Genomic DNA, 23,509 nt, shown 5'->3' on the forward strand with positions numbered 1-23,509 from the left:
ACAAGAAGGCTGACATAATCACTCTCCATGAGGCGATGCTTCCCGGCGATTGGCATTTTAGGCAGTACTGCACGATTCGATTTCTCACACAGAAGCCTTCGCGTGAATCTTGCCTCGTCGGACCTCGTTCAGCGCACAGTCGTGGGGCAAGCATGGTTGCAAAGTGTCCGGCTGACAACAGCCAGTCGCTGGAGCAGGAGAACTTCTGGGACGGCCACTGGGATGCGCACAAGGTTCGTTGATACGTGCACAGCCTTCGCTTCCTTCCCGCATTCTGACTGGTGTTTTTGGTCTCATGCGACCACAGGTTGGCTGGCTCATCTCGGGCTGTGCGGCGGCCGTGACGTGCGGGATTGCCCTGATCACCATCCTCGGGCACGCGCGCAACTACACGCGGCCGCTGGAGCAGCGCCAGATCATCCGTGTGCTCCTCTTTGCGCCCGTCTTTGCCGTCGTCAGCTTCCTCAGCTACCGCTTCTTCCGCTCTTACACCTACTAGTGCGTACTATATTCTCGCACACTTGGAAGCGCAGTCTCTGACATTCCTACAGCGAGCTCGCCGAGGTCGTCTACGAAGCATTTGCGATTGCTGCCTTTCTCATGCTCATGCTTCAGGTGTGTTCATCTCATCTCTAGGAGGGAGCACGTTGATGCTGACTCGGGGCTGCCCGTCTGCCTACAGTACATTGGCGACAACGTCGACGAGCAGAAGCAGGTCTTTATCAGCAAGGACAAGAAGCCGCTTCCGCTGCCGTTTTGCTGCCTGCGCTACCGTCCCTCCAAGGCCTACTTTCTCGTCCTCCTCAAGTGGTCTGTCGTCCAGTACGTCATTATCCGCCCCGCCCTGTCTGTCGCAGGCATCGTGACCGAGTACTACGAGGTGCTGTGCCAGTCGAGTCTGAGCTACCAATACGCCTATGTCTGTGAGTAGGCGGTGGACTTGTCATGTTTTGAGCGATGGAGAGGCGGCTGACGCTCTGCACGATGCAGATATCCTGGGCATCGACTTTGTCTCGATTTCCATCGCCCTCTACGGCCTCATTGTCCTCTACGCGCTCATTCGGCAGGATCTTAAGGGCCGAAGACCGCTGGCCAAGTTCATGACGATCAAGCTCGGCATCTTTTGTGCGTCTCCCACCGCGACGCTGCTCTTTCGAAGTTGGACTCGTGCTCATTTCTCCACCTCTTCCACAGTGATCTTCTACCAGGGCTTTGTCTTTTCCATCCTCGCCGACCGCGGCGTCATCAAGGCGACCGAGTACTGGACAAAGACAAACATCAGTGATGGTCTGAATGCGCTCTGGTGAGCTCTGCAGGTGCCATGGCCCAGGACAAGGAAGGGAACGGCATGACTGACGCTGTTGTGCATGCACACACACTTAGCACCTCGCTCGAAATGGTGCTCATTGCTGCGCTGCAGATGTGGGCCTTTCACTGGGGCGAGTACAAGATGGAGAACCTGGGCAGGGACCGAGTGCAGGGCAAGGTCAACCAGAACGGCAAGTCGTCGATCTTTTTCTCCCTAGTCCACGCCTTCAACTTTTCCGACTATGCCGTCGAGCTGTGGCACGAGGTGCGCTTTCTCGTCGATCGCATCCGCGGCAAGCCCTACACGCGCGAGGACGCCCGCTTCGGCAAGTTTGACTTTGTCCAGGCCTTTGACGCCGACGACGCGCGCGACTTTGGCAGCCGGCGCAGCATGCGCTCCATCGACAGCCGCATGGAGCTGCGCGAGATGGAGAACAAGGTCGACGAGTCCATGGCCGTCGCCCGGGGCCAGGGTGGCGAGGGCCGCTTCGATGGGCACTACGCCACGGGCAACCAGGCTCGTGCCAATGGCGACAGCGTCGATGACGATGCGACGCTCGGACGAGACAACGCACCCATGCGCAGCGGCATTCCGGAGCGCCTTAGCCTCGGCCTCACGCCTGGCCTGAGCGTCGACAGGGGTGGCCGCATCTCGCCCAAGCCGCGCAGTCCGCGGGACAGCACCGGCCGCTACCCTACTTTCCTCTACGAGGCCGACGCTTCATCCAACAGTGATGCTCAGTACGGCAGACGAAGCCCCGGAGGCGCTGCTGGCGGCGGCGGCGGCGGCGGCGGCGCAGGCGCAGGCGGATACCGCGTCGCTGGCTTTCCCATGTTGCAGGAGGAAGCCGCGTCACCGCCGTCGCCATCCCTCTCGACGTCGACACCGCCACGCCAGGCTCCTCTTTATCTACAGCAGCAGCAGGTACAACAACAACAACAACAACAACAGCAGCAGCAGCAGCAGCAGCAGCAGCAACAACAACAACACCACCTGCAACCGCCGCTTGCACATGCTCGCCAACACCCTCAGCAAGAGATGGACATGACCGACGAAGCCAGCCAGGTCCCCCTCGAGCCAAACGAGGACCGGCCGAGGAGCTGGGAGCCGCAGGCATTCTGACGGGTCAAGGCACATCCCTATACAGATTCCGATCCATCATTCATTTAGTCCAATCATTACTGCACAAGATACCCGCCGGTTGCCGCTCCTTTCCGCCCCCCTGCTGTAGCTGCTTAATTGACACAACCCGCTGCTTCCCGCATCACATCACTCCAAAAAGAAAAATGTTTACTGCACTATTTATTCCGTTCGATCTTTGTTCTTTGATAGGAAGCCGGGTGCCAGATCGCCGTAGGGGAAGTGCGACGCATCTTCCGCACCTTCCTTGGAGAAGCTTTTCTAGCGCGTCCTATTTCCTCTTTTGACACTGCGCTATGGCTTTTGTGAAATTCGATTTGCGCAATTGGTAATCTTGAATTTGAACAACTGGTAATCTGGCAGGAGGGGCCTCGTAAGTAAAATGAATTCGACTTACGAATCCGCCCTCTGCTTACCCGGCCTGGGGGGAGAGAAACGAGGCGGGAGGGGGCACCTCGGCGAACATTCAGGGCTGTCTCTTCTGCTAGGGGCTGTTTTCATTGCCTCTCCTCGCTCTTCTACATCGCTACCACCAACAGCTACCTTTACGCTTTGCCCCTTTCTCTCTCTCTCTCTCCCTCTCGCAGGTCGACGACTATCTCCCAACCCACGCTCCCTGTTTCGCGACAAACACCTGATCCAATAAACACACCGTCGTTTCTTGTTTATCTCCACGCTCCCTTTTCCGCACACAACACAGCTAACTCTGCTCGCCAGGATGAAGCTCTCGCTCCTCGCCTCGCTCCTCGCAGTCTCGACACTGGCGGCCGCCTCGATGGAGCCCGGCCGGTCCTCTGTCAAGGCGCGGCACGGCAGCATGATGCGCCGGCTCAAGGACAGCGTCCTGGGCACCGATTCCGGCCTGGCCAAGCGCGGCACCTCGGGCCGTGCCACCTTCTACGACGTGGGTGAAGGCGCATGTGGAAGCTACAACACGGCCAACCAAAAGGTTGTCGCGCTCAACGTTGCCCAGTACGGCGACGAAAACTCGGTCTCAAAGTACTGCTTCAAGAACATCGAAATCACCTACCAGGGCAAGACGGAGACGGCCCAGATCGTCGACTGCTGCCCCACGTGCCCCTATGGTGGTCTGGACATGAGCCGGGGCCTGTTTGGCTCCCTGGCCGACTTCAGCCTCGGTGTCTTCCAGATGTCGTGGAACTTTGTCGGCGAGGACGACGACGAGGAGTCGACGAGCAGCACCAAGAAGACGACGCACTCGCACTACACGCCCACGACGACGGCAAAGAAGATCAAGGCGACCACGTCGTCGTCCAGCAGCTCAAGCAGCTCCTCGTCCAGCAGCAGCGCTTCCACCCAGCTCCTCGTCCTCGCGACACCCACCGCGACGGCCTCGAGCTCGTCGTCGTCCTCGGCCGCACCCACATCAACGCAGGCCAACAACTTGCAAGGCTTGAGTCAGGTCATTCAGGGCCTCCAGGACATTGCCCAGGGCGCCCACCAGTAGGCTGTCTCGCCTGAATGTCCTTTCTCTGTCTCCTTTTCGGGCCTTTGCTTTCTCTCTACTTTCCCACCCGCGTAATGGTCTTACTTGCCTCTCTGCATCTTGGCTTCATACACTTCAGACATGGTTTTTTTCTCTAGCTATCTATTTCGCAGCATCTATCTCCATCTCCTTTTTTGTTCTTCTCTTCTTTTTCTGTACTAGCTCTCCATTACCCAAATCCCGCCCTTTGTGTCCTCCTGTTCCTCTGCGAGGGCAGGAGCGACCGACTCCTCTCTCGTCAACAACGAAAGGAGAATGTTGCAGAGGAGCGGCGGGTGTGTCCCCGCCCCAATCGAAATGCCAATCAAACAAAGGCCTTTCTGACTGATAGATTCAACGAACCGTTTCAATTTCCTTTGGCCTTTCTTCACGTGTCGCCTTTTTGCGCTCTTGGGTGGACAAAATTTTGATTTTTTGGAGCAGCGCGCGCTCGAAAAAGAAAAAGAGACTTCTTCTCGTTCAAGTAAGGGAAGAGAAGACGACAAAGGACTCAGAGGAGGAGTAGAAGGAAGAAGGAGAAGAAGATGGCGGACAGCAACATGCCCGGACCGTCTTCGAAGCCGCAGGGAGGGGAGAAGCAGGCAAAACGGAAGAACAGAAAACAGAACAGAGAGGCGGGTGCGGTCGTGGACAGCAGCAGCAGCGTCGACCTGGCGCCATGGCGCCCGCTGCTCGAGGGGTCAGTCACGTCGCTGCCCATTGTCTTTACCCGGGATGCCGAGTGAGTCTGTGGAAAAGAGGAGGCGAGAAATGAAACTAGAAGAAGATCCTGACGGCACCCTGCCAGGTACTTTTTCGTGGCCGCGGCGTCGTCGGTCAAGGTGTATGCGCGCGAGACGGGCCAGGTGGTCTCGACGCTGTCTGGCAGTGGCGGCGGCGGCAGCAGCAGCAGCAGCGGGAGCAGCGGGGGCGCGCACACCGACAGCCTGACGGGGCTCATGCTGAATCCATCGAATGCGACGCAGCTGCTCACCTCGTCGCTCGACGGCACCATCAAGGTGTGGGACTACCTCGACGCTGCGCTGCTCCGCACCATCGATGTCGGCCACGCCGTCTCGCACATGGCTGCGCACGCTGCGTTGCCACAGGATACTGTCGTTGTCGCGCTCAACAAGACGTCGTCGGGTGGTGGCGGTGGCGGCGGCGAACGCGAAGGCGACGAGGCACACAACTCCATCTTTGTCCTCGTCAGCCTGCATGCAGCTGAAGGAAAGAAAAAGGCTCGACGGCCCAAGCCCTGGGAGCGGGCCCGGCCGCGGCAGACGACGCGGCTGGGCAAGACGCGGGCGTGTGCCGGCATGGTCTTCTCGCCCGAAGGCAGCTACCTCGTGGCAATTGGCAACCGCAAGGTGCAAATTGCACGCACGGCCGCCCTCGCCGATGGCTTTGTCAAGATTGTCTCGGAGGAGTCGCTCACCGCCCTCGCCTTCCACCCCACCGACCTCGTCTTTGCCACGGGCGACGTCACGGGCAAGATCCGCCTCTGGCACCTCCTCAAGACCGACGAGGTCCGGTCGTCGCCGGCCTGGTGGGCCAACCGGGCGGACCGCAAGGCGGCCAACACGCTGCTCCACTGGCATGCCCACGCCGTCGCTGCGCTCGCCTTTAACCCCAGCGGCGCCTACCTCCTCTCGGCCGGCGAAGAGGGCGTCCTCGTCCACTGGCAGCTCGACACGGGCCGCACCGACTTTCTGCCGCGGCTCGGCGCGCCGATTGCCTCGGTCGCCGTCGTCGAGGGCATCGATGGCCGGGAGCAGGAGTACGCCGTGGCGCTGCGCGACGGCAAGATCCTCCTCGTGAGCTCCGTCAACCGCAAGGTGCTGCGCACCTTTTCCCGTGTCCTCGTCGATGCCTCGCGCGACCTCTTTGACGCCGGCCACCTCCAGCGCCTCACCCACCCCCTCGCCGTCGAGCCGGGCACCGGCCATCTCGTCATGATTGCAGGCCATCCTTCGAGCCTGCAGTTCTTCGATGTCGACGCCGACGAGCACGTGCTCGAGCTCGAGGTCACACCCACCAACCGTGTCTCGAGGACCGACGAGGTGGCGATGGAGCCGCCGCGGGTCGAGCGCGTCGCCTTTTCTCGCCCTGCCTCACCCGCCTCTTCTTCTGCTGCTGCTACCACCACCGCTGCCCTCCGGCCCGAGTGGATGGCGACCATCGACAGCCGCAGAGCCGGTCCGCGCTTCTCGTCGTCGGGCGCCGACATCTGCCTGCGCATCTGGCAGTGGAAGCCCGACGCCTCGACCTACGTCCTCAACTCGCGCATCGATGCGCCCCACGGCGAGCACCCAGTCACGGCGCTCGCCTTTGCCTCGAGCTCCAGCTCCAGCAGCAGCAGCGACGCCGGGCCTTTTGTCGTCACGGCCGGCCAGGACGCCAAGGTCAAGACGTGGCGCCTGGCCACGCAAAAGGTCAAGGGCCACCGCACCGAGTCCTTCTGGGTGCCCCGCTCTGTGTTTGGCTACCGCGATGCCCAGCCGCGCGACCTCGACGTCTCGGCCGACGGCTCTCTTTTGGCCGTCGCCCAGGGCGCATTCGTCACCGTGTGGGACGTCGCCACCAACTCGCTCCGGCTTGCCCTCGCGGCGCCCGAGCTGAGTCCCGCGCGCAGTGTCCGTTTCGTTGGCCCACAGGGTCGCTACCTCGCCGCGCTTGGCCAGCGGTCTATCCTGCTCTGGGACCTCGTCTGGGGCAAGCTCAAGTGGGAGAAGGTCGACGGTCCCAACGACGTCGGCGAAGATGACAACGGCGAAGAGAAGAGGACCATCGTGGCCAACGCTGCCAGCCAGGGCTCCTTTTCCGTCTTTGTCAACAGTGTAAGCGCAAAGGCTCAGCAGTCGAGCATCGTGCACACGTACCGGTGCGACGACGCCGGCGCCGTTGCTTCCTCGCGGCGACTCCCCTTTGCCGTGCTCGCCTCGACGCCGTCGCCGCTGGCCGAGGAGCGGTGCTATGCGATCACGAGCCACTTTGACCTCGTCGAGATCTCGGCGGCGGCAACGAAGCGGCAGGCCAAGGACGAGGCACGGTCGCTGCGCGCCACACGTGTTGCCCGACGCACGCTCTTCGACGACCTCTTTGGCGCGCCCACGACGCTGGCAGAGGACAGGGAGGAGCAGCAGAGGCGGCGAGAGGCGCTCCTGAGGCAGGCCATGGCGGGTGCGACGAGCTCGACGAAGCGGGGAAGCTACCTGGAGCTGTTTGATGCGCCTGCGCACCTCTTGCCGCCGCTGCAGATGCTCCTCGACCCCTTCTTTGGCAGAATTCTCGGGCCTGCTGTCCCGGCTGCCTCGGCTGCCTCCAGGGCAGAGGGACCAGCCGTTGCGGGAGGCGAAGGTGACGCGTCAATGGTCGACGCCGACAACGAAGGAGCAGAGGCAGGAGCAGAGGCAGAGGCAGAGGCAGAGGCAGAGGCAGAGACGAAGCGCCAGGGAGGCAGACAGCCCACGGCCAAGGGACACGGCAACGCGATGCAGCACATTGAGCAGCGCAACGACGCCGAGTTCCTCGCGCCCATCTTCGCCAAGCTCGCCATGGCCAGCAGCGGCAAGACGGTGCTTGCAGGCGAGGCGATGGAGAAGGGAGCGAAGCGCGCAGGGACAATTAATGGAACAGCAGCCAAGGCGCCGGCCTCTACCGTGGCGAGCCCGAGCGCAAAAAAGTCAACAAAACAGCAGCAGCAGCGGCGGCTCAGCGAGAGCAAGGCCGAGGCCACGGCGACGCCTCAGCAACCGTCGCCACATTCCAAGAAACGCAAGGCAGTCGCAGAGTGATCCGTGTTCAGTCAATCTTGTCAATGTATGCATGCCTAATCATCATCATCATTATCATCATCATCGTAATCATTTCAATTGTGTGTGTCAATGTCAATTGGAGAGTGAAGTAACTCAGACGAGGTGGATCGCCTGTCCGCCACCGATGCCGTTTCTGCCCACGTCGGCGGCGTTTCCCCCGCCGAGCTTGGCGCCCTGGATCTTGGTCTGGCGCTTGCGCTCCTGGGCGAACTGGGCCTTTCGCTCCGACTTTTCGAGGCGGCGCGACTGCTTCTGCTCCTTTGCCTGCGCCTTTCTCGCCTTCTTGTCCTCCTTGCTCTCGTTGCGGTCGCGTGTGACGGTGGTGCGGTATGTCGCGCCCTCGGTCGCGTCGCTGTCGTAGTCATCTTCTGACCCTACTTCGCCTTCCTGGTCGTCGCCGTCCTCTTCTTCAGACAGGGCGCTCCGTGCGCTCTCCTCGGCTGCGGGCTCGGCCTCGGCAGCAGTCGAGGCTTCGCGCTTCCTCTGACGCTGGCCGACCTTGATGTAGCCCACAATCTCGGCCTGGCCCGTCCTGGGATTGACGCGGACCTTGGGCATGACGTCTTCATCGCCATCCTGCATGCGGCTACTGCTGCTGCTGGCGCTTCCACGCACGGAGCCGGCGCCGGGCACCAGTGTGGCAGGCTTGCGCGAGAAGGTGGACCCGCCAGCGACGCTCTGGGCCGCATTGATCGTCCGCGGCCGATTCTCGACGTTTGTCTTGGTCGTCAGCACCGTCTCGACGTCCCACTCCTGCCTCTTGCCCTCGATCCAGTGCCGCGGGATGATGTCTGCCTGCGCCTCCTCGTCGTCGTCATCGCCATCAACACCACGCTGCCGGTCGTAGAGGCGCACCTCGCCCAGCTCGCGCCGCAGCAGGTCGACTTTTTCAGCAGCCGTGGCACTGCGGTCGCCCAATCGCGCCTTGAGCTTGCCGGCAATGACCTCGTGCTTGGAGAGAAAGTCGTCAAAGATGCCGTCGAGGTCGTGCAGCGGCTGCCCGTCGCCGTTGCCATCTCCATCCTCGTCGTCGTCGTCGTCGTCGTCATTCTCCTCTTCATCCGAGTCCTGCTCGTAGATGCGCTCCATGCGGTCAAACTGCTCGTCGAGCCCTGTCAGACCCTGGTTGCGCTCCATGGCACTGCTGCTCATGCTGAATGCCGTCGAGCCGCCGGCCGAGCTGGGCGCGTAGAACGAGGCGGCGAGACGGGCCTTTGCGCCCGGGTGCCGGCTCTTGCGCGTCGCGCCCTTTTCGCCAAAGATGGACTGCGAGCCGACCGACGACGGCGGCGCCACGGCCCGCTTGTTGCGCGGTGCTGGTGCCGACGTCGAGGCGTCGTCGTCATCATCGTCCGAGTTTGCTCCTCCCCGAGCCAATCCATCCTGGCCTTGCTCCTGCCCCTGCCCCTGCCCCTGCCCCGCAGCCTTGAAGAGGGCGAGCCGGCTGGTGAGACTGAGTTCCTCGACACCCCGGCCACTCTGCTTTAGCTCGAGCAGCTCTCGCGCCGCCCGCGATGCGCTGTCCTCCCAGATCGACTCCTCACCGCCGGGCGGCAGCGCTCGCCATTCGGGTGCCTCGTCGTCCGACCCAAGCTCGCCACCGGCAATGACGCCCGAGAAGAAGTCATCGATGTCTTCTTCCTCTTCCTCCTCTTCCTCTTCCTCTTCCATCTCCATCGGCACGGCAGACGACGACGCGGCAGCAGCGGCAGTGGCAGAAGAAGACGACGACTTGACCCCGGCGGCGACGTTCATCAAAAAGGCATCGTCGTCGAGGGCTTCGAGGACCTGGCGCAGATGCGGGTCCATGTCGGGCTGCAGACCCGTCTGCAAGTGCGCCTCGCCGGCGCCAAAGTCGCGCGGCAGCATGTCCTTGGACGGCAGCACCTCGTCGGGAAGATTCAGCGCGCCTCCTGCTGCCCCGCTGCCCTCCTGCTCATCACGGAGCGTGATCGGCCCTCGGTCCTTGGCTGCTGCGCCCTTTTTCTTGGCTGCCGGCGCCTCGAGCATGACGACGTCGGCCTTGTCCTCCTCGTCGACGGCCTCGCCACCCCGGCGCTGGTTGTCGTTGCCGCCAATGGGCCGCAGGTGCTGCATGTAGTCGTACTCGGTGTCGTCAAAGTAGATGCCGTACTCGGCCGCCTCACCGACGTTCTCGCGCTGGTCCCGCAGTGCCTCTTCGCCCAGCGCTGCCTCGAGTTGGGAGCGCGACTGGGGTCCCCCCGCCCCTGCCCCTGCTCCTCCTCGAGCATTGCGTGGCTGCGACGGCTTGAGCACGCGCGAGGGGGCGTCGGCATCGTGGATCAGCGGGTCCCGCTGCGAGCGGTGCACCACCTGGAAGTGCTGTGCCTCTGGCTGCCGCCAGATCGACTTTGTCTTGCTCTTTGCCGGCATGCTTGCTTGTCCTTCTTCTTGCAATTGCAACACCACCTTCCACTTCGTCCAGAAATCTTCTTGCTCAAAAAAATCAAAAAATCCTCTCTATTGTCCAATCGGCCGAGAGTGAAATTTCTGTCACGCGGGACGCGGGAATTCCGGTCCATGACAAAAAGCTCTTGTCTCAGGAAGGGGGCCTGACAAATGGCCGTTTCAGCAGCGCAGTGCTTGCTCAGAGAGTTGCTAATCTGATAAAGTGGCCCCCGGAGCATCGCATCGCATCGAAGCACAGAAGGCCGCAAGTAGGGCGAGTGGCTGAGGAAAGGCAGGAGCCACACGGGATTGTTGCATCATCAGTTGATGGAAAGGGTGGGCAGAAAAGTAATCTGATCAGATAATCCTCCGTCCGCCTTGCAGCCTCGCGCAATGAAGCATGTCTGATTTGATTTGCTTTGCTCTGCCCACCTTTCATCAGCCAGACACAAGCGTGCACTCCAATTGATTGATGGATTCCGTGAATACAAGCCGCATTGAGTCGTCAGACGACGGGGTCGCCCGCCGACCATCCAATCCCCCCCCTCCTAGATTGCCCATTTCGTTTGGATTTTTTCTATTTACACACATTTTACACGATAAGGCTACTACTTACTATTCTCCGAGAGAGATCAAGACTTCTTGCTACGCAATTTCGGCCCTACCCGCCCCCCGCCTCATTGCACAGGTTGATTCAACGGAGACCCAAGATCATCTATGGTTGGCCAGCCGGGCTTTAGTCGGCCATGGGCTGGTGATATCGAGATGTGATCAGCCGTGCAAGTCGCAGCTGGACCAAGGTCGACTCTTCTTTCCCCTCTCTCTCTCTCTCTCTCTCTCACGCCCTTCCCCACCTGACCATCACTCGACTGTCCACACACATCTTCTTCTTGCACAGCAAATGGCCGTGAGTGTCAGCATGCGATCGCTGGCCCCTGCGCCGCTCCTGCCTTCGCCCTCGCCCGCGCCCGTCGCGCGGGCGCCCGCGATCCGACCCTTGGCCGTAGCGGGGCCGTCATCATCATCACCGTCGTCGTCTGCCAACCGCGTCGTTCGTCCGGCAAACGGTCAAGTCCAGGTCCAGGTTCAGACCCAGGCCCACTATGAATCATCGTCGTCCGCATCGTCGTCATCGCAGTCGCAGTCACCACCACCGCCGCCACCGACACCGCAAGCGAGGCCGTCGAGCTCCGGGAACCAGTCTCGCGCGGTGCGATCCCTGAGCACATCGTCGTCGTCAAATGGCACGAGTCAGACACAGACGCTGACAGCCAGCAAGGCCGACGAGGATAAAAAAGTGCAGCCGAGCAAGCAGTGGGTGCTGCCTGCGCGGGCCAAGCCGGGCCGCAAGCCGAGCGAGGAGGAGCCGCCGACGAAGCGCAAGGCGCAGAACCGGGCGTCGCAGCGCGCCTTTCGCGAGCGCAAGCAGTCCTACCTCGCCTCGCTCGAGGAGAAAGTGGCCGAGTACGAGCGCAGGCAGACGGACGGTTCCGTCGAGCTGCAGCGCGTGGCGAAGCGCTTCAAGGAGGACAACGAGGCGCTGCAGCGGCAGCTCGATGCGCAAAAGCGCGCCCACGAGGAGCGCGAGGCCCGCTGGGACGACGAGCGTCGGCTGCTCCATGCGCGCCAGCGCGAGCTCGAGGAGCGCCTCCTGGCCGCCCAGCAGCAGCAGCGCAGTGGTGCTAGTGGCGTCCCCCCGTTGGCTCGACAGGGATCGTCGTCGTCGTCGTCGCCATCACCTTCCCACGGTGTTTATGCCAGCAGGAATGCAGACGGTGCTGGCGGCGATGACGGCAGCAGCAGCAGCAGCAGCAATATTGCCTGGCGATGGGGCAGCACGGTGCCGCCCGTCGAGAACGGCGAGGCGAGGAGTGCAAGCCGACGGAGCAGCATCGCCATGAGCGCCAGCTCGCCCACCAGGAGCGCCGCCGCCACCAGCCCGCCATCCAGGAGCACCGCGATGGGCTCAGCGATCACCAGGGGAGGAGCGGTCCCCGCGTCGCCCACCAAGAGCCTCGGCCTGGGCGTCTCGGAGCCGTTTCGCATCGACCGTGACTGTGGCTTCTGCACCGACCAGAGCCCTTGCCTGTGCAGCGGCGAGGCCGTGCTCGACTTCACGGGCGACGATGGCGGTGGCGGCGACGACGATGGCGATGTCACAATGCGGACGAGGGAGATCACCGTCAAGATCGAGGACGACGACGAGCCGCAAGCCGCTGCTTCTACACGAACATTGCCTGCGCAGGCCTCGGCCAAGCCGCTGGGGGAGAGCATCTTTGCTATGCGCCGCCGCAGCAGCGCCAATGGCAGCGGCAGCGGCATCAACAGCAGCAGCAGTCACGGCGCCCACGCCAAAAAGCTCTGGTACACCGTCCCCGCCCAGCCGCCGTCGCATCTGACGCGAAAGGAGGCCGTCCAGGTCTGCCCCACCTTTACCATGACGGACCGCACCCCGTGGCACTCGGCCCGGCCCCGGCCTGTCGTCGCGCCGCATTCACTGCCCCTGGCCCTGCGTCGCCCGCAGCAGCAGTCGCAGCAGCAGCAGCAGCAGCAGCAGCAGCAGCATCTCACGCGGAACGGCAAGCCCAAGATCTGGCACACGGTGCCCCTGCCCTCGCCAGCCAATGCACCAGCCCAGTCGACGCCCTCGCCCGTCTTTCGGCTCGGTCAGACTGCCGGTGGGGCTGCTGCCCGGCCCAGATCGGACTCGACATCGTCGACGGCTTCCGAGGCGGCCTGCACGGGCAACCCGGCCGACTGCGATGCATGCAGGACCGACCCGATCCTGGCTGCCTTTTGCGAGGCTGTGAGCAGCCACCTGAGGCAGAACGATGATGATGATGAGGACGACGACGATGGTGACGATGATAATGTTGCCAACAAGGACGGCGGAGACAAGGACAGGAGGACAAGGAGGAGCGGCGGAGGCGACGAAGAGCCAAAGACCAAGCGGACCAGATGGACTGGTCCCGCGATCCTCGACGTCGGCAACGCAGTGCCCCTCAAGAGCCGCAGGGTCGCTCTCCCGCTGCCGCTGCCGCCGCCACCGACGACGACAGCACACCCTCGCGGCTGTCTCCGGGCACCGTCATCGGCTTCGGGGAGGGGCGTGGCCAGCGGCAAGCTGTGGCACCTCACCAACAACGATGGGCCCAGCGGCGAGCAGCAGCAGGCCTCGCGACCGATGCTTCCCCACTCGTCGCTCTCGGCACCCACCGTGGCCAGCTCGTCGTCGTACTATTCCAGCACGTACAACATGCGCCAGCACCAGCAGCACCACTCGCTCGCGTCGTCGTCGTCGTCGTCGTCGAGCGCCCTGCCTATCGACACTGCAGCATCGAGGCGCGAGTCTACAACCTCTGCTGCTGCTCCACGCCACCACGGCGACGGTCGCACGCAGCCGCAGACGCAGCCACAAAGCCAGGCCAGAGACGGCCCTCGGCGCCACGGCGAGAATCTGAGCATCCCGCGGGCCTTTCAGCAGATCCGCTCCCACCCCAGCTTCCAGCAGTGGTGGTACCGCCAGCAGCGGCTCGCCTCGGCGGGCGGCGCGCCCTACGCTGTCCAGACGCCTGCCTCTGCTGCCTCTGCACTCGCTCGCCAGCAGCAGCAGCAGCAGCAGCAGTCGGCCCACGCTCTTGCTCACGCCCAAGCCCACGCCCATGCTCAAGCACACGCGCGCCGCCGCCACGAGCGGTCGTCGGGCGGCCTCGAGCTGCTCGCCGACGTCGTCTCGCGCCGGTCGCCACGCGTCGACGACCGCCGCTCCTCCTCCAGCGACAGCCACAGACAGGCGCAGCAAGAGCAGGGGCAGGGGCCGGCGCAGGGGCAGGGGCAGGGGCAGAGACAGGGGCAGGAACAGGGCAAGCGTGTGCTCGTGCCCATTGAGACGCTCGAGGCGGCAGCGGCGCGGCAGGGGTCTGCCAGCGGGTCCAGCACGCCGACGTCTGCGTCGGCGGGCGATGAGCATGGGAGGCGGCGGAAGCGGGAGAGGGAGGAAGGTGGTGGAGAGGGAGAGGGAGTGGATGGGGAGGAGGAGGGGCAAGGAGGAGAGGGAGCAAAGGGAGAGGACGAGGAGAGACGGAGGAGGAAGAGGAAGCTGCTCTATGTCGAGAGCAGGGCCGTCGAGGACGCACTGGCGCTGCTGGACAGCCAGCAGGACAGGGACGACGAAGACCTCGTCGACGAGAGCCAGGGCGTGGAGCAGCACGCCGACGAGCACGCAGAAGCCAAGCCGTGCTTCTGCGTGGAAGAGAAGCAGGAGCAAGGCGAGGTAGAGATGCAAGCATGAATGGACCCCCCTCTGTATATCGCACCCATCATCATCATCATCATTCTTACGGAACAATTTCATTGAATTCTTCTCAAGGAACAACTCCAGTGACCGTTTCTCAGAAAACCGCTTAATCTAAGGGAGCAGATTCAGTGATCAATTCTCAGGGAACATCTTCATTGATCATTTCTCTTTTTTGATTGAATTGTGCTCTACTTCACACCACCACCGGCACAGGCGAGACCTTGGCCTCGTGTGCCTGCCCCTGCCCCTGGCCCTGCTGCTCGACGTCGCTGCTCTGCTGGACGATGCTCTCGAGGCGCCTCTTCTCCTCGCGGTCGAGCCTGGCGCGCTCCTTTCGCTGGCGCTCATCGCGGCGCTCGTCGATGTGCCGCTGCCGCTTGCGGTCCTCGAGACGGCGCCGCTTGGTCGCCTGCTTGTACAGGAGCGCCTCGATGCGGTGCCAGTAGTCGTCGAGGAGGCGGCGCAGGGCGGCGCGCGTGTACGTCTGCTGCGCGTCGAGCGCGGCGACGAGGGCGGCGAGGCTCTCGCGCGTCAGGCTGACGCCGGCGCCCGTCTCGGCTGCTGCTGCTGCTGAAGCAGCCGTGGGTGCCGCGTCGCGCCGCGCGGTCCAGACAAGAAGCGCGGCGCGGAGGACATGGAGCTGGGCGAGCTGGACGGCGAGGGCGCGCTGCACCTCGTCGCGCACGAGGCGCAGCGTCGAGCCTGCGTTGCGGCGCTTGGCCAGCGAGAGCAGCGACTGCACCATGTCGTACGTCAGCTCGACGCGCGGCGGCTCAAACAGCGGCACAAAGTTCGTCGTTGGTGCATCGATGTCTGATGGGCCAGTGGACGCGACGAGGGCCGAGAGGTGCTCATAGACATCGGCGATGGGGTCTGTCGAGGCGAGCAGCGATGCCTTTGTCTCGGCCAGTGTCTGTCCCTCTTCTGCGATTGTCTCTCCTTCTGCGACTGTCCGTCCTTCGTCTGCGACTATCTGTCCTTCTCCTGCGACTGCTTGTCCATATCCCTCTCCTTCTCCACCGTCGACAGGCTCGACACCCTCGTTGATAGGCGCCGCCTCGGCCGAGCCGCGCAGGGCCGCGCCGATGCGCGAGGCGAGCTCGGCCTGGAGCAGGGCGACGTCGGGCATGGCGACGCCGAGCTCGTGAGCCACGCGCGCGACCTCGTCCTGCGCCAGGTCCACCGTCTCGCAGACGAGGTACGAGGCAATGGGCAGGTAGGCGCCGTTCCTGCGCGCCTCGTGGTCCACGCGCAGCGCCTGATGCGCAGCTTCTGTGTGTTGCTGCCGCTGCTGCCGCTGCCGCTGCCGCTGCACCAGCGACGGCTCGGCGACCATGCGCGTGGGGTCGGGCACCGTCGTGGCGTGCTTGAGCAGCGTCTTGAGCGTGAATGTCGTGGGCGCGACGCCCCGGTCGCGCGGGTACGGCATCACGTCGGGCAGCGCGTCGTCGCTGCCGTCCTTGCTCTGTATGCGGCCTGCGCCTTCTTCTTGTCCATCTCTAAACAGACCTCGGAAGTCCGTTGCAAAGAGGCCGCCCGTGGAGCTGGTCGAGGCAGTGAGGCCAGACGAGCCTGTGGATGCAGAAGCGACGTCGACGACATCATCATCGTCGTCGTCGTCGTCGCGCGGCCGTCGCGCAGTGGGCATGGGCCGCGTCAGGGTCTCGTACGCCGTCACCATCTCCGTCACGGTGGCCTGCTCGCCGAGGGCCATGAGGACGGTGTTGAGCGTGTGCGAGCTCACGGCTGTCCCTGCCGTCGTCGATGTCGCCGCAGCAGCCAGCGGGGCGGAGAGCGGGGCGGAGAGCGGGACGGCGTCGGGGTGGCGCACGTCGTAGCCGTGGGCGATGGCGAGGAGGGCGCGGATGCCGTCGACGTTGCCGCTGAGGCGCATGAGGCGCGCAGCGAGGTCGAGCGTGACGGCCTGCATCGGCACGCTGCGCCGTCGCATGTCGTCGAGGAGCGCAGCAGCACGCTTGCTCGCCAGTGTCACGGCCCGGCGTGCCTGCCGCGGCGGCTCCTGGCCAAAGCGGCCCATGCCCTGCGCGGCGGCACGCGCAGAGACGTCGACCTTCCACTTGCGGGCCTTGCCCTGGCCGTGCCAGATGTTGCGCGTGACCTGGTCCTTGTGTGCGCGCTGGATCGAGTCGCTGAGGTGGCGTGAGATGCCGAGCATCATGTGCTTGTACGTCGCCGCCGTCGGTCCAAATGCAGCATCGTCCGAGCCTGACGCGGGCCCGCTGCTGCTGCTGCTGCTGCCGGGGCCAGTACCCAGGATGGATGCGGACCAGTGTCGCCTGCGTCGGTGTGTGCTGCTCTCGAGGTCCTCTTCGCCCTCGATGCCCACGTCGGACCAGCCCGAGAGATGGGACCAGAGGGCGGCGAGGACAGGCATGTGGCCGGTGGGCGCGAGCTTCTTGAGCACGTGGTTGTAGTCGGCCGCCGAGGGGAGCGCCATGGGCGAGGATTGTGCCGACGAAGAAGAGGCAGCGTCGTCGATGGCCACGTTGCGCAGCTGGGCAAAGACAAAGGCGACACGCTGCAGATACACCCTGATCGACTGCGACGCCTTGTTCTGCGCCACGGCGGGGCTGAAGCGGCGCCTGCGCACGAGCAACGGCGAGATGCCGTCGAAGGCGAGGTTCTGCTGCTGCTGCTCTTGTTCTTGCTCTTGATGCCCTTCGTTTCCTTGCTGCTGCTGCTGCTGCTCCAGCGTGGCGAGGAGCTGCTTGGCGGCCCTGTTCTGCGCGCGCATCTGCCTCTCCCGCCGCTGCTCAATGCGCGCCTGGGCGACATCGGGGGCAATTGCGCGGAGGACGAGCTGGTGGTGCTCGGGATGGAGCAGCAGCGCCGGGTCCGGCGAGGTGGAGCCCGACGAGGAAGACGACGGTGGTGAAGACGACGACGACGACGAGGATGAGGACGATGAAGAAGGCGAAGGCGAAGGCGAAGGCGACGACGGGGGCGACTGCCGCTGGTGGATGTCCATGTAGATGCGCCACACTTTCTCGGGCGAAGGTCGGGTGTTGCTGCTGTAGAGCTCGGTGACGAGCTCCTTGACGAGCGGGTGTGCGGCACTCACGCGCCCGAGTGCGCGGGGCAGTGAGGAGATACCCGCCTTTCTCGCCTCCTGGATCTGGTCGCGCACCGCACGGTCGCGCAGGTCGCGCGAGCCACGGTCCACCTGGCCGAAGCGGCGCGAGAAGAAGAAGCCATCGGCGCGGTCCTCGTCGTGCTTGGCGCCCACATCGACTCCAGCTCCAGCACCGGCACCTTCACTGGCGCGGCCCGCAACCTGCTTGCCCTTGCCGTCGACTGCGGCAGCGGCGGCTGTATCAGAGCCACCAGCAGCAGCATGGGCGTTTGCAGCGGCAGCGGCAGCAGCAGTAGGCGCCGCCTCCGACGCAAACGACCGCCGATGTGAGCTGCTGCCCCTTGCGACGTGGCGAGCAGGCACGAGCCACCGCCTCGCAAAGCAGCGCACTGCCATGTCTCGTCCGTCCTCTTTCCCGTGCTGCCACGCTCCGTCGAGAGGTCGAGTCTCGGGGGCGGGCTCTCTTTCGAAGGTCGAGGACCGTAGTAGTTGTTAGAAGACAGCACTCGTTAGTAGTCGGCGATGTTCTTCTTCTCGCTCGGAGAAAAAAAGAAGCAAAGCGAATTCAAAAAAGAGAAATAAAAATCAGATTACCGGTAGACGTCGATGGGATTGTAGTGGACGGACACGTGAAGAAGCAGCGCTGTGCCCCGCGCGTTGCTTTGTTGTCCTGCTGCTGACCGCTCCGCGCCGCCTTTTTTGTCCTGCTACTCACCGCACTGCATTGCTTTTGTTGTCCTGTTACTCTCTTCTCAGGCAGCTGGACGTATAAGTAAGGCCACCCTTTCTCCAAAAGCTCCTTCTCTTTGTCCATCAGGGCCCAGGTAACGTCACCTAAAGACGACGCCTGTATCTCGTCCGTCGTTCAACGCGGACGACAACGTGTACATCACGTGACCTCTCAAGGAGGCCCACGGAGCCCGCCAGCAACGGGCGCGCGCGACTACTAGGCGGACAAGACTGACGACTGCTTTCTTCGCTTCACCGAGACAGAAGGAGCACAGGGCGACCATTCTCGACGACGACGACCACCACAATGTCGTTCAAAAAGGATGAGGAGCTCGGCGTCTCGTCCTTTTACCAGGACAAGGTGAGAGCATACAGTCACTCTCTGGCTTAGGCAAAGAGGCTCCATGCTGACAGCAGCCGCACAGACGTCGGTCATCCAAGAGGCGAGGGTGTTCAACGAATCGCCCATCAGCCCGCGCAAATGCAGGATCCTCCTCACAAAGGTCATCTACCTCCTCTACACCGGTGAGACATTCAACCGGCAGGAGGCCACGACGCTCTTCTTTGGGGCCACCAAGCTCTTCCAGCACAAGGACGTGAGTGTGTAGTAGCAAGAGGAGGAGAGATGGTGGCTGACTGGCTCGCTCTGCAACAGCCCGCACTCCGACAGATGGTCTACCTCGCTGTCAAGGAGCTCTGCCCGCTGGCCGACGACACCATCATGGTGACGGCCTCGATCATGAAGGACATGCAGCCCAACATGGAGGTCATCTACCGGCCCAATGCCATTCGTGCCCTCAGCCGCGTCGTCGACCCGTCGATGGTCCAGGGCCTGGAGCGCTTCTTCAAGTCGGCCATCGTCGACCGCAACTCGTCCATCTCCTCGGCTGCCCTTGTCTCGGCCTACCAGCTTCACGTCGCTGCCAAGGAAGTCGTCCGGCGGTGGGGCAACGAAGCCCAGGAGGCCGTGCACTCCAAGTCCTCGTCGGGCTCCTCTGGCTTCATCGGTGGCTTTGGCGGTGCAGGCAGCTACCTCGGCTGGGGTGGCGGCGGCGGCGGTGGTGGTGGACTAGGCGGCCAGCAGGGGTCGCCGCAACAGGGCAGTGCGCTCCAGGTGATCCCCAGCACCAGCTACATCACCCAGTACCACGCCCTTGGCCTTCTCTACCTCATCCGCCAGGGCGACCGCATGGCCGTCACCAAGCTCGTCCAGCAGCTCGGCACGGGTAAGACGTCGTCGGGCTCGTCGAGCAGCAGCAGCAGCAGCAGCGGCAGCACGGTGCTGCGAAGCCCGTATGCCGTCTGTATGCTCGTCCGCTACGCCGCAAAGGTCGCCGACGAGGACCCGAACCTGCGGCCGCTGATGATGGACATGCTCGACTCCTGGCTGCGCCACAAGGCCGACATGGTCAACTACGAGGCCGCGCGGGCCATGTGCGACATGCGTGGCATCACCCAGAACGAGCTCGTCAAGCCCGTCGCCGTGCTCCAGCTTTTTCTCTCCGCCCCACGGTCGACGCTCAAGTTTGCCGCCATTCGCACCCTCGCCAAGCTCGCCCAGACGCACCCGGCGGCCGTGCAGACGTGCAACGTCGACATGGAGAACCTCATCACCGACAACAACCGCTCGATTGCCACGTATGCCATCACCACCCTCCTCAAGACGGGCAACGAGGCGTCGGTGGACCGGCTGATGAAGCAGATCAGCGGTTTCATGAGCGAGATCTCCGACGAGTTCAAGGTCATCGTCGTCGACGCCATCCGCTCCCTCTGCCTCAAGTTCCCGTCCAAGCAGACGACGATGCTCGGCTTCCTCTCGGGCGTCCTCCGCGACGAGGGCGGCTACGAGTTCAAGCGGGCTGTGGTAGAGGCCATCTTTGACATGATCCAGTTCATCGGCGACTGCAAGGAGGCTGCCCTCGCCCACCTCTGCGAGTTCATCGAGGACTGCGAGTTCACCAAGCTCAGCGTGCGCATCCTCCATCTCCTCGGCGTCGAGGGCCCCAAGATGGCGCAGCCGCACAAGTACATTCGCTACATCTACAACCGCGTCATTCTCGAGAATGCCATTGTGCGCGCCGCTGCCGTCAACAGCCTCGCCAAGTTTGGCCTCGAGGACAAGGCGCTGACGGCGCGCATCACTGTCCTCCTCGAGCGCTGCCTCGACGACGTCGACGACGAGGTGCGCGACCGTGCGGCGATGAACCTGCGTGTGCTCCGCGAGAGCCGCCTGGCCCAGCGCCTGGCCCAGCACGAGTCCATGTTCAAGCTCAGCGCCCTCGAGGCCAGCCTGTCGCAGTACGTTGCCCAGCCGCCAGCCAGCCAGACGAAGCGCTTCGACGCCGCCGCCGTGCCCCGGGTCACGCGCGAGGAGCAGCGCCAGGAGGAGCTGCGCGCCAAGAACGAGGCCGCGAGCAAGGTCGCCATGGCCGCCGAGACGCCCCGTGCGGGCACCTCGACGGGTGCAGGCACGGCCGCCGGTGCTGCCGCTGCTGCTGCTGCTGCCGCCGCCGCTGGTGGGTCTGCTGCTGGTGGAGCTGCTAATGGTGGAGGAGCAGGCGCAGGTGCCGATGCGGCGTCCTTCTACGAGGCCCAGCTCGCCGCCGTGGCCGAGTTTGCCGACTACGGCCCGCTGCTCAAGAGCGCCAGCAAGCCCGTCGAGCTGACCGAGAGAGAGACCGAGTACGTCGTGTCGGCCGTGACGCACGTGTTCAAGGACCACCTCGTCGTCCAGTACAACGTCACCAACACGCTTCCCGACACTGTTCTTGATGACGTTGCCGTGGTGGTGGCTGGTGCAGAGGATGCGGGCCTGGAGGAGGACTTTATCGTGCGCATCCCCTCACTGAGCCAGGCCCAGCCCTCGGGTGTCGTCTACGTCTCCTTTACCCGTGTCGGGGGGCAGACGGCCTTCCAGCAGGGCACGCTCACCAACACGCTCCACTTTGTGTCCCGCGAGGTGGACCCCACCACCCAGGAGGCCGAGGAGGAGGGCTACCAGGACCAGTACGAGACCAGCGAGCTGGAGCTGGGCGTGAGCACCTACGTCGGCGAGCGGTGGGCCGACTTCAACCGCGAATGGGAGCAGCTCAAGGGCGCCCAGGGCCACGAGGCTGTCGAGACGTTTGCCCTCACGGCCCTCGACGGCCTTAAAGCGGCCTGCGAAACACTCGTCGACCTCCTAGGCATGCAGCCCCTCGGCGGATCCGAACTGCCCAGCTCGACGAGTGTGCATACGCTCACGCTCTCGGGCTATGTCGCCACTTCACCCACCAAGCAAAAGGTTCTCGCGCGCTGCCGCATGACCTTTTCAACAAAGGCAGAGGGCGTCACGATGGAGCTTGCCGTGCGCGGCGAGTCAGAAGAGGCCGTCCAGCTCATCATGGGTGCCATTGCGTAGAAGGATCCTTCCCACTAAAATCTAATCCGACGGTGCAATCTCATTCTTTCTTCCTTGCTGTCTGTCTATCTGTCTGTCCGTCTGTCCGTCTGTCCGTCTGTCTTTCTGTCTGTCCGTCTGTCTCTGGTGCGGTTCGTGGAGATCGGTCATTGGATTAATTTTCGGTCATTGTGGACGTATCAGTTCTTCCCCCTGTCTGCATTATCCTGAGCTTGTCTAGACACGCGCATCCATATGCCACGCGACACTTTCAAGTGGAACCACACCAAGGCGGAGAGAGACAAGACGCACGCCGCGAGGGGGACCTTGAGAAAGACAGAGCCTGAGAAAAAACTAAAAAAAAGACGTGAATTGAGACGAACGGGCTTCCTTCTACCAACTAATCCAGCACCTTTCACCACACGCACACACCTACACCCTTTCTGTCTATTCCTCTTTCCCCCCCTTCCACAGCCCTGCTTCTGCGAACGTGCGCGCCCGCCCTCTCTCTCTCTCTCTGATCGGATCGGGATTTGGGCTTCTGCCGGGTCTGTCGCGAGCAAGCAAAGAAAACCGTAGAGAAAAGGCGTGCCTGATCGGGATTCCTTCGCGTTCAACCACGCTCCTGCTCGTCCATCGCTCCCAAACCCCTTTTGTGGCCATTCTGACGACTTTCGGCCACCAGCATGAGCGCACTCTCGACGATTAAATGTGTGGTCGTAGGCGACGGTGCTGTTGGAAAGGTGAGAGGAACAGCGAGCACAGAGTGAGCCGCACGTCTTGGTCCGCGTTGCTGACGACCGGACCCCCTTTGTCAGACTTGCCTTCTCATCTCATATACAACAAATGCCTTTCCGGTGCGTGGGATCCTGGAGAGTCGGAGGGAGACGTAGCCCAAGCTGACAAATCTCTACAGGGAGAATACATTCCGACGGTGTTTGACAACTACTCGGCCAATGTCATGGTCGATGGCAAGCCCGTCTCACTGGGGTTGTGGGACACGGCTGGACAGGAGGACTACGACCGGCTGCGCCCGCTGTCGTACCCGCAAACCGACGTGTTCCTCATCTGCTTCAGCCTTGTGTCGCCGCCGTCATTTGAGAATGTGCGCACAAAGTGGTGGCCCGAGATCAGCCACCACGCACCCAACATTCCCATGATTCTCGTTGGCACCAAGCTCGATCTCCGCGACGATCCAGAGACGACGGCGAAGCTCCGGGATCGGAGGATGCTCCCGATCAGCTACCCGCAGGGCAACCAAATGGCGCGCGACATTGGCGCGACACGATACCTCGAGTGCTCCGCCCTGAGCCAGGTCGGGTTGAAGGGCGTCTTTGACGAGGCCATCCGGAGCGTTTGTGAGTGCTTCCCCTCCCTGTCCACCCCATCTCCCCTTCACTAACCTCTCTTCCTTCTCCTCCTGCAGTGGCCCCTGCGCCCGTCAAGAGCAAGAAGCGAAAGAACTGTATGATTCTCTAAGGGGACGGAATGCGAGAATGGGGGAACGGATCGCAACGACGGACGCGAGAGACGAGACGACGACGCACACATGAAAAGCTTTCTTCTCCCAACCCCAATCCCCTTGCTGCTCAACATGCAAATTACACATACACCGACTCTTCCAAATGGACGATGAAGGAAGATGCCGAAGCTGGTTGCCAATGGGCAATGTCGGCATCGCCATCCAAAGACGACGGCGTGCGAGCTAGAGCAAACGGACGGCCGAGCCACCCTCACTCCCCTGTCCCTTGCCTCTCCAGGCTCATTTCTCTCCAAGCTCTCCCTTCTGTTTTCCTTCCCCTTACCACCCTCTTCCCTTCTTTTACCCCTCTTTCTCTCCCCGCTTTC

The 23,509-nt window shown here is 63.0% G+C and overlaps 8 protein-coding genes across 8 annotated transcripts; 6 read left to right on the top strand and 2 right to left on the bottom strand.

Moving 5' to 3' along the window:
• Window positions 1-74: 74 nt before the first annotated feature.
• FA10DRAFT_250951 (DUF300-domain-containing protein) lies at window positions 75-2,617 on the top strand. The gene is made up of 7 exons (XM_025519584.1): window positions 75-233; window positions 308-498; window positions 552-615; window positions 683-923; window positions 991-1,125; window positions 1,195-1,303; window positions 1,384-2,617. The coding sequence occupies exons 1-7, from the start codon at window positions 153-155 to the stop codon at window positions 2,429-2,431; spliced, it is 1,869 nt and encodes a 622-aa protein (XP_025377001.1). The 5' UTR covers window positions 75-152; the 3' UTR covers window positions 2,432-2,617.
• Window positions 2,618-2,987: 370 nt separating this feature from the next.
• On the top strand, window positions 2,988-4,165 carry FA10DRAFT_266358 (hypothetical protein). Its single transcript, XM_025521459.1, has one exon. It carries the CDS (start codon window positions 3,168-3,170, stop codon window positions 3,915-3,917), a length of 750 nt encoding a protein of 249 aa, XP_025377002.1. The 5' UTR covers window positions 2,988-3,167; the 3' UTR covers window positions 3,918-4,165.
• Window positions 4,166-4,585: 420 nt separating this feature from the next.
• Window positions 4,586-7,561, top strand: FA10DRAFT_213820 (WD40 repeat-like protein; the record flags this gene model as incomplete). The annotated part of the gene is made up of 3 exons (XM_025518472.1): window positions 4,586-4,677; window positions 4,744-6,643; window positions 6,716-7,561. Coding segments are annotated over 3 exons (2,838 nt in total), but the record flags the coding sequence as incomplete, so codon positions are not given.
• A 215-nt stretch (window positions 7,562-7,776) lies between these two features.
• FA10DRAFT_279123 (hypothetical protein) lies at window positions 7,777-10,184 on the bottom strand. The gene has a single exon (XM_025523518.1). It carries the CDS (start codon window positions 10,145-10,147, stop codon window positions 7,847-7,849), a length of 2,301 nt encoding a protein of 766 aa, XP_025377004.1. The 5' UTR covers window positions 10,148-10,184; the 3' UTR covers window positions 7,777-7,846.
• An 879-nt stretch (window positions 10,185-11,063) lies between these two features.
• On the top strand, window positions 11,064-14,453 carry FA10DRAFT_259791 (hypothetical protein; the record flags this gene model as incomplete). The annotated part of the gene is made up of 1 exon (XM_025519989.1): window positions 11,064-14,453. The coding sequence occupies one exon, from the start codon at window positions 11,064-11,066 to the stop codon at window positions 14,451-14,453; it is 3,390 nt and encodes a 1,129-aa protein (XP_025377005.1).
• Window positions 14,454-14,601: 148 nt separating this feature from the next.
• FA10DRAFT_301111 (hypothetical protein) lies at window positions 14,602-18,116 on the bottom strand. The gene has a single exon (XM_025524937.1). The coding sequence runs from the start codon at window positions 17,947-17,949 to the stop codon at window positions 14,653-14,655; it is 3,297 nt and encodes a 1,098-aa protein (XP_025377006.1). The 5' UTR covers window positions 17,950-18,116; the 3' UTR covers window positions 14,602-14,652.
• Window positions 18,117-18,199: 83 nt separating this feature from the next.
• On the top strand, window positions 18,200-21,745 carry FA10DRAFT_301112 (putative coatomer gamma-2 subunit). The gene is made up of 3 exons (XM_025524938.1): window positions 18,200-18,643; window positions 18,708-18,878; window positions 18,938-21,745. Exons 1-3 carry the CDS (start codon window positions 18,590-18,592, stop codon window positions 21,680-21,682), a joined length of 2,970 nt encoding a protein of 989 aa, XP_025377007.1. The 5' UTR covers window positions 18,200-18,589; the 3' UTR covers window positions 21,683-21,745.
• A 602-nt stretch (window positions 21,746-22,347) lies between these two features.
• Window positions 22,348-23,140, top strand: FA10DRAFT_230731 (hypothetical protein; the record flags this gene model as incomplete). Its single annotated transcript, XM_025518831.1, has 4 exons — window positions 22,348-22,404; window positions 22,480-22,518; window positions 22,578-23,019; window positions 23,088-23,140. The coding sequence occupies 4 exons, from the start codon at window positions 22,348-22,350 to the stop codon at window positions 23,138-23,140; spliced, it is 591 nt and encodes a 196-aa protein (XP_025377008.1).
• Between the last annotated feature and the right edge of the window lie 369 nt (window positions 23,141-23,509).

This window comes from Acaromyces ingoldii (genome assembly GCF_003144295.1).
Source record: "Acaromyces ingoldii strain MCA 4198 unplaced genomic scaffold FA10scaffold_3, whole genome shotgun sequence".
Classification (NCBI taxonomy): Eukaryota; Fungi; Basidiomycota; class Exobasidiomycetes; order Exobasidiales; family Cryptobasidiaceae; genus Acaromyces; species Acaromyces ingoldii.

Bases quoted from the DNA above. Each gene is read 5' to 3' on its own strand.
- FA10DRAFT_250951 (XM_025519584.1), top strand. From the start codon at position 153: ATGGTTGCAAAGTGTCCGGCTGACAACAGCCAGTCGCTGGAGCAGGAG. The intron at 924-990 runs GTGAGTAGGCGG...TGCACGATGCAG, and splicing joins CTACCAATACGCCTATGTCT to ATATCCTGGGCATCGACTTT. The intron at 1,126-1,194 runs GTGCGTCTCCCA...CCTCTTCCACAG, and splicing joins GATCAAGCTCGGCATCTTTT to TGATCTTCTACCAGGGCTTT.
- FA10DRAFT_266358 (XM_025521459.1), top strand. From the start codon at position 3,168: ATGAAGCTCTCGCTCCTCGCCTCGCTCCTCGCAGTCTCGACACTGGCG.
- FA10DRAFT_279123 (XM_025523518.1), bottom strand. From the start codon at position 10,147: ATGCCGGCAAAGAGCAAGACAAAGTCGATCTGGCGGCAGCCAGAGGCA.
- FA10DRAFT_301111 (XM_025524937.1), bottom strand. From the start codon at position 17,949: ATGGCAGTGCGCTGCTTTGCGAGGCGGTGGCTCGTGCCTGCTCGCCAC.
- FA10DRAFT_301112 (XM_025524938.1), top strand. From the start codon at position 18,590: ATGTCGTTCAAAAAGGATGAGGAGCTCGGCGTCTCGTCCTTTTACCAG. The intron at 18,644-18,707 runs GTGAGAGCATAC...GCAGCCGCACAG, and splicing joins CGTCCTTTTACCAGGACAAG to ACGTCGGTCATCCAAGAGGC. The intron at 18,879-18,937 runs GTGAGTGTGTAG...GCTCTGCAACAG, and splicing joins AGCTCTTCCAGCACAAGGAC to CCCGCACTCCGACAGATGGT.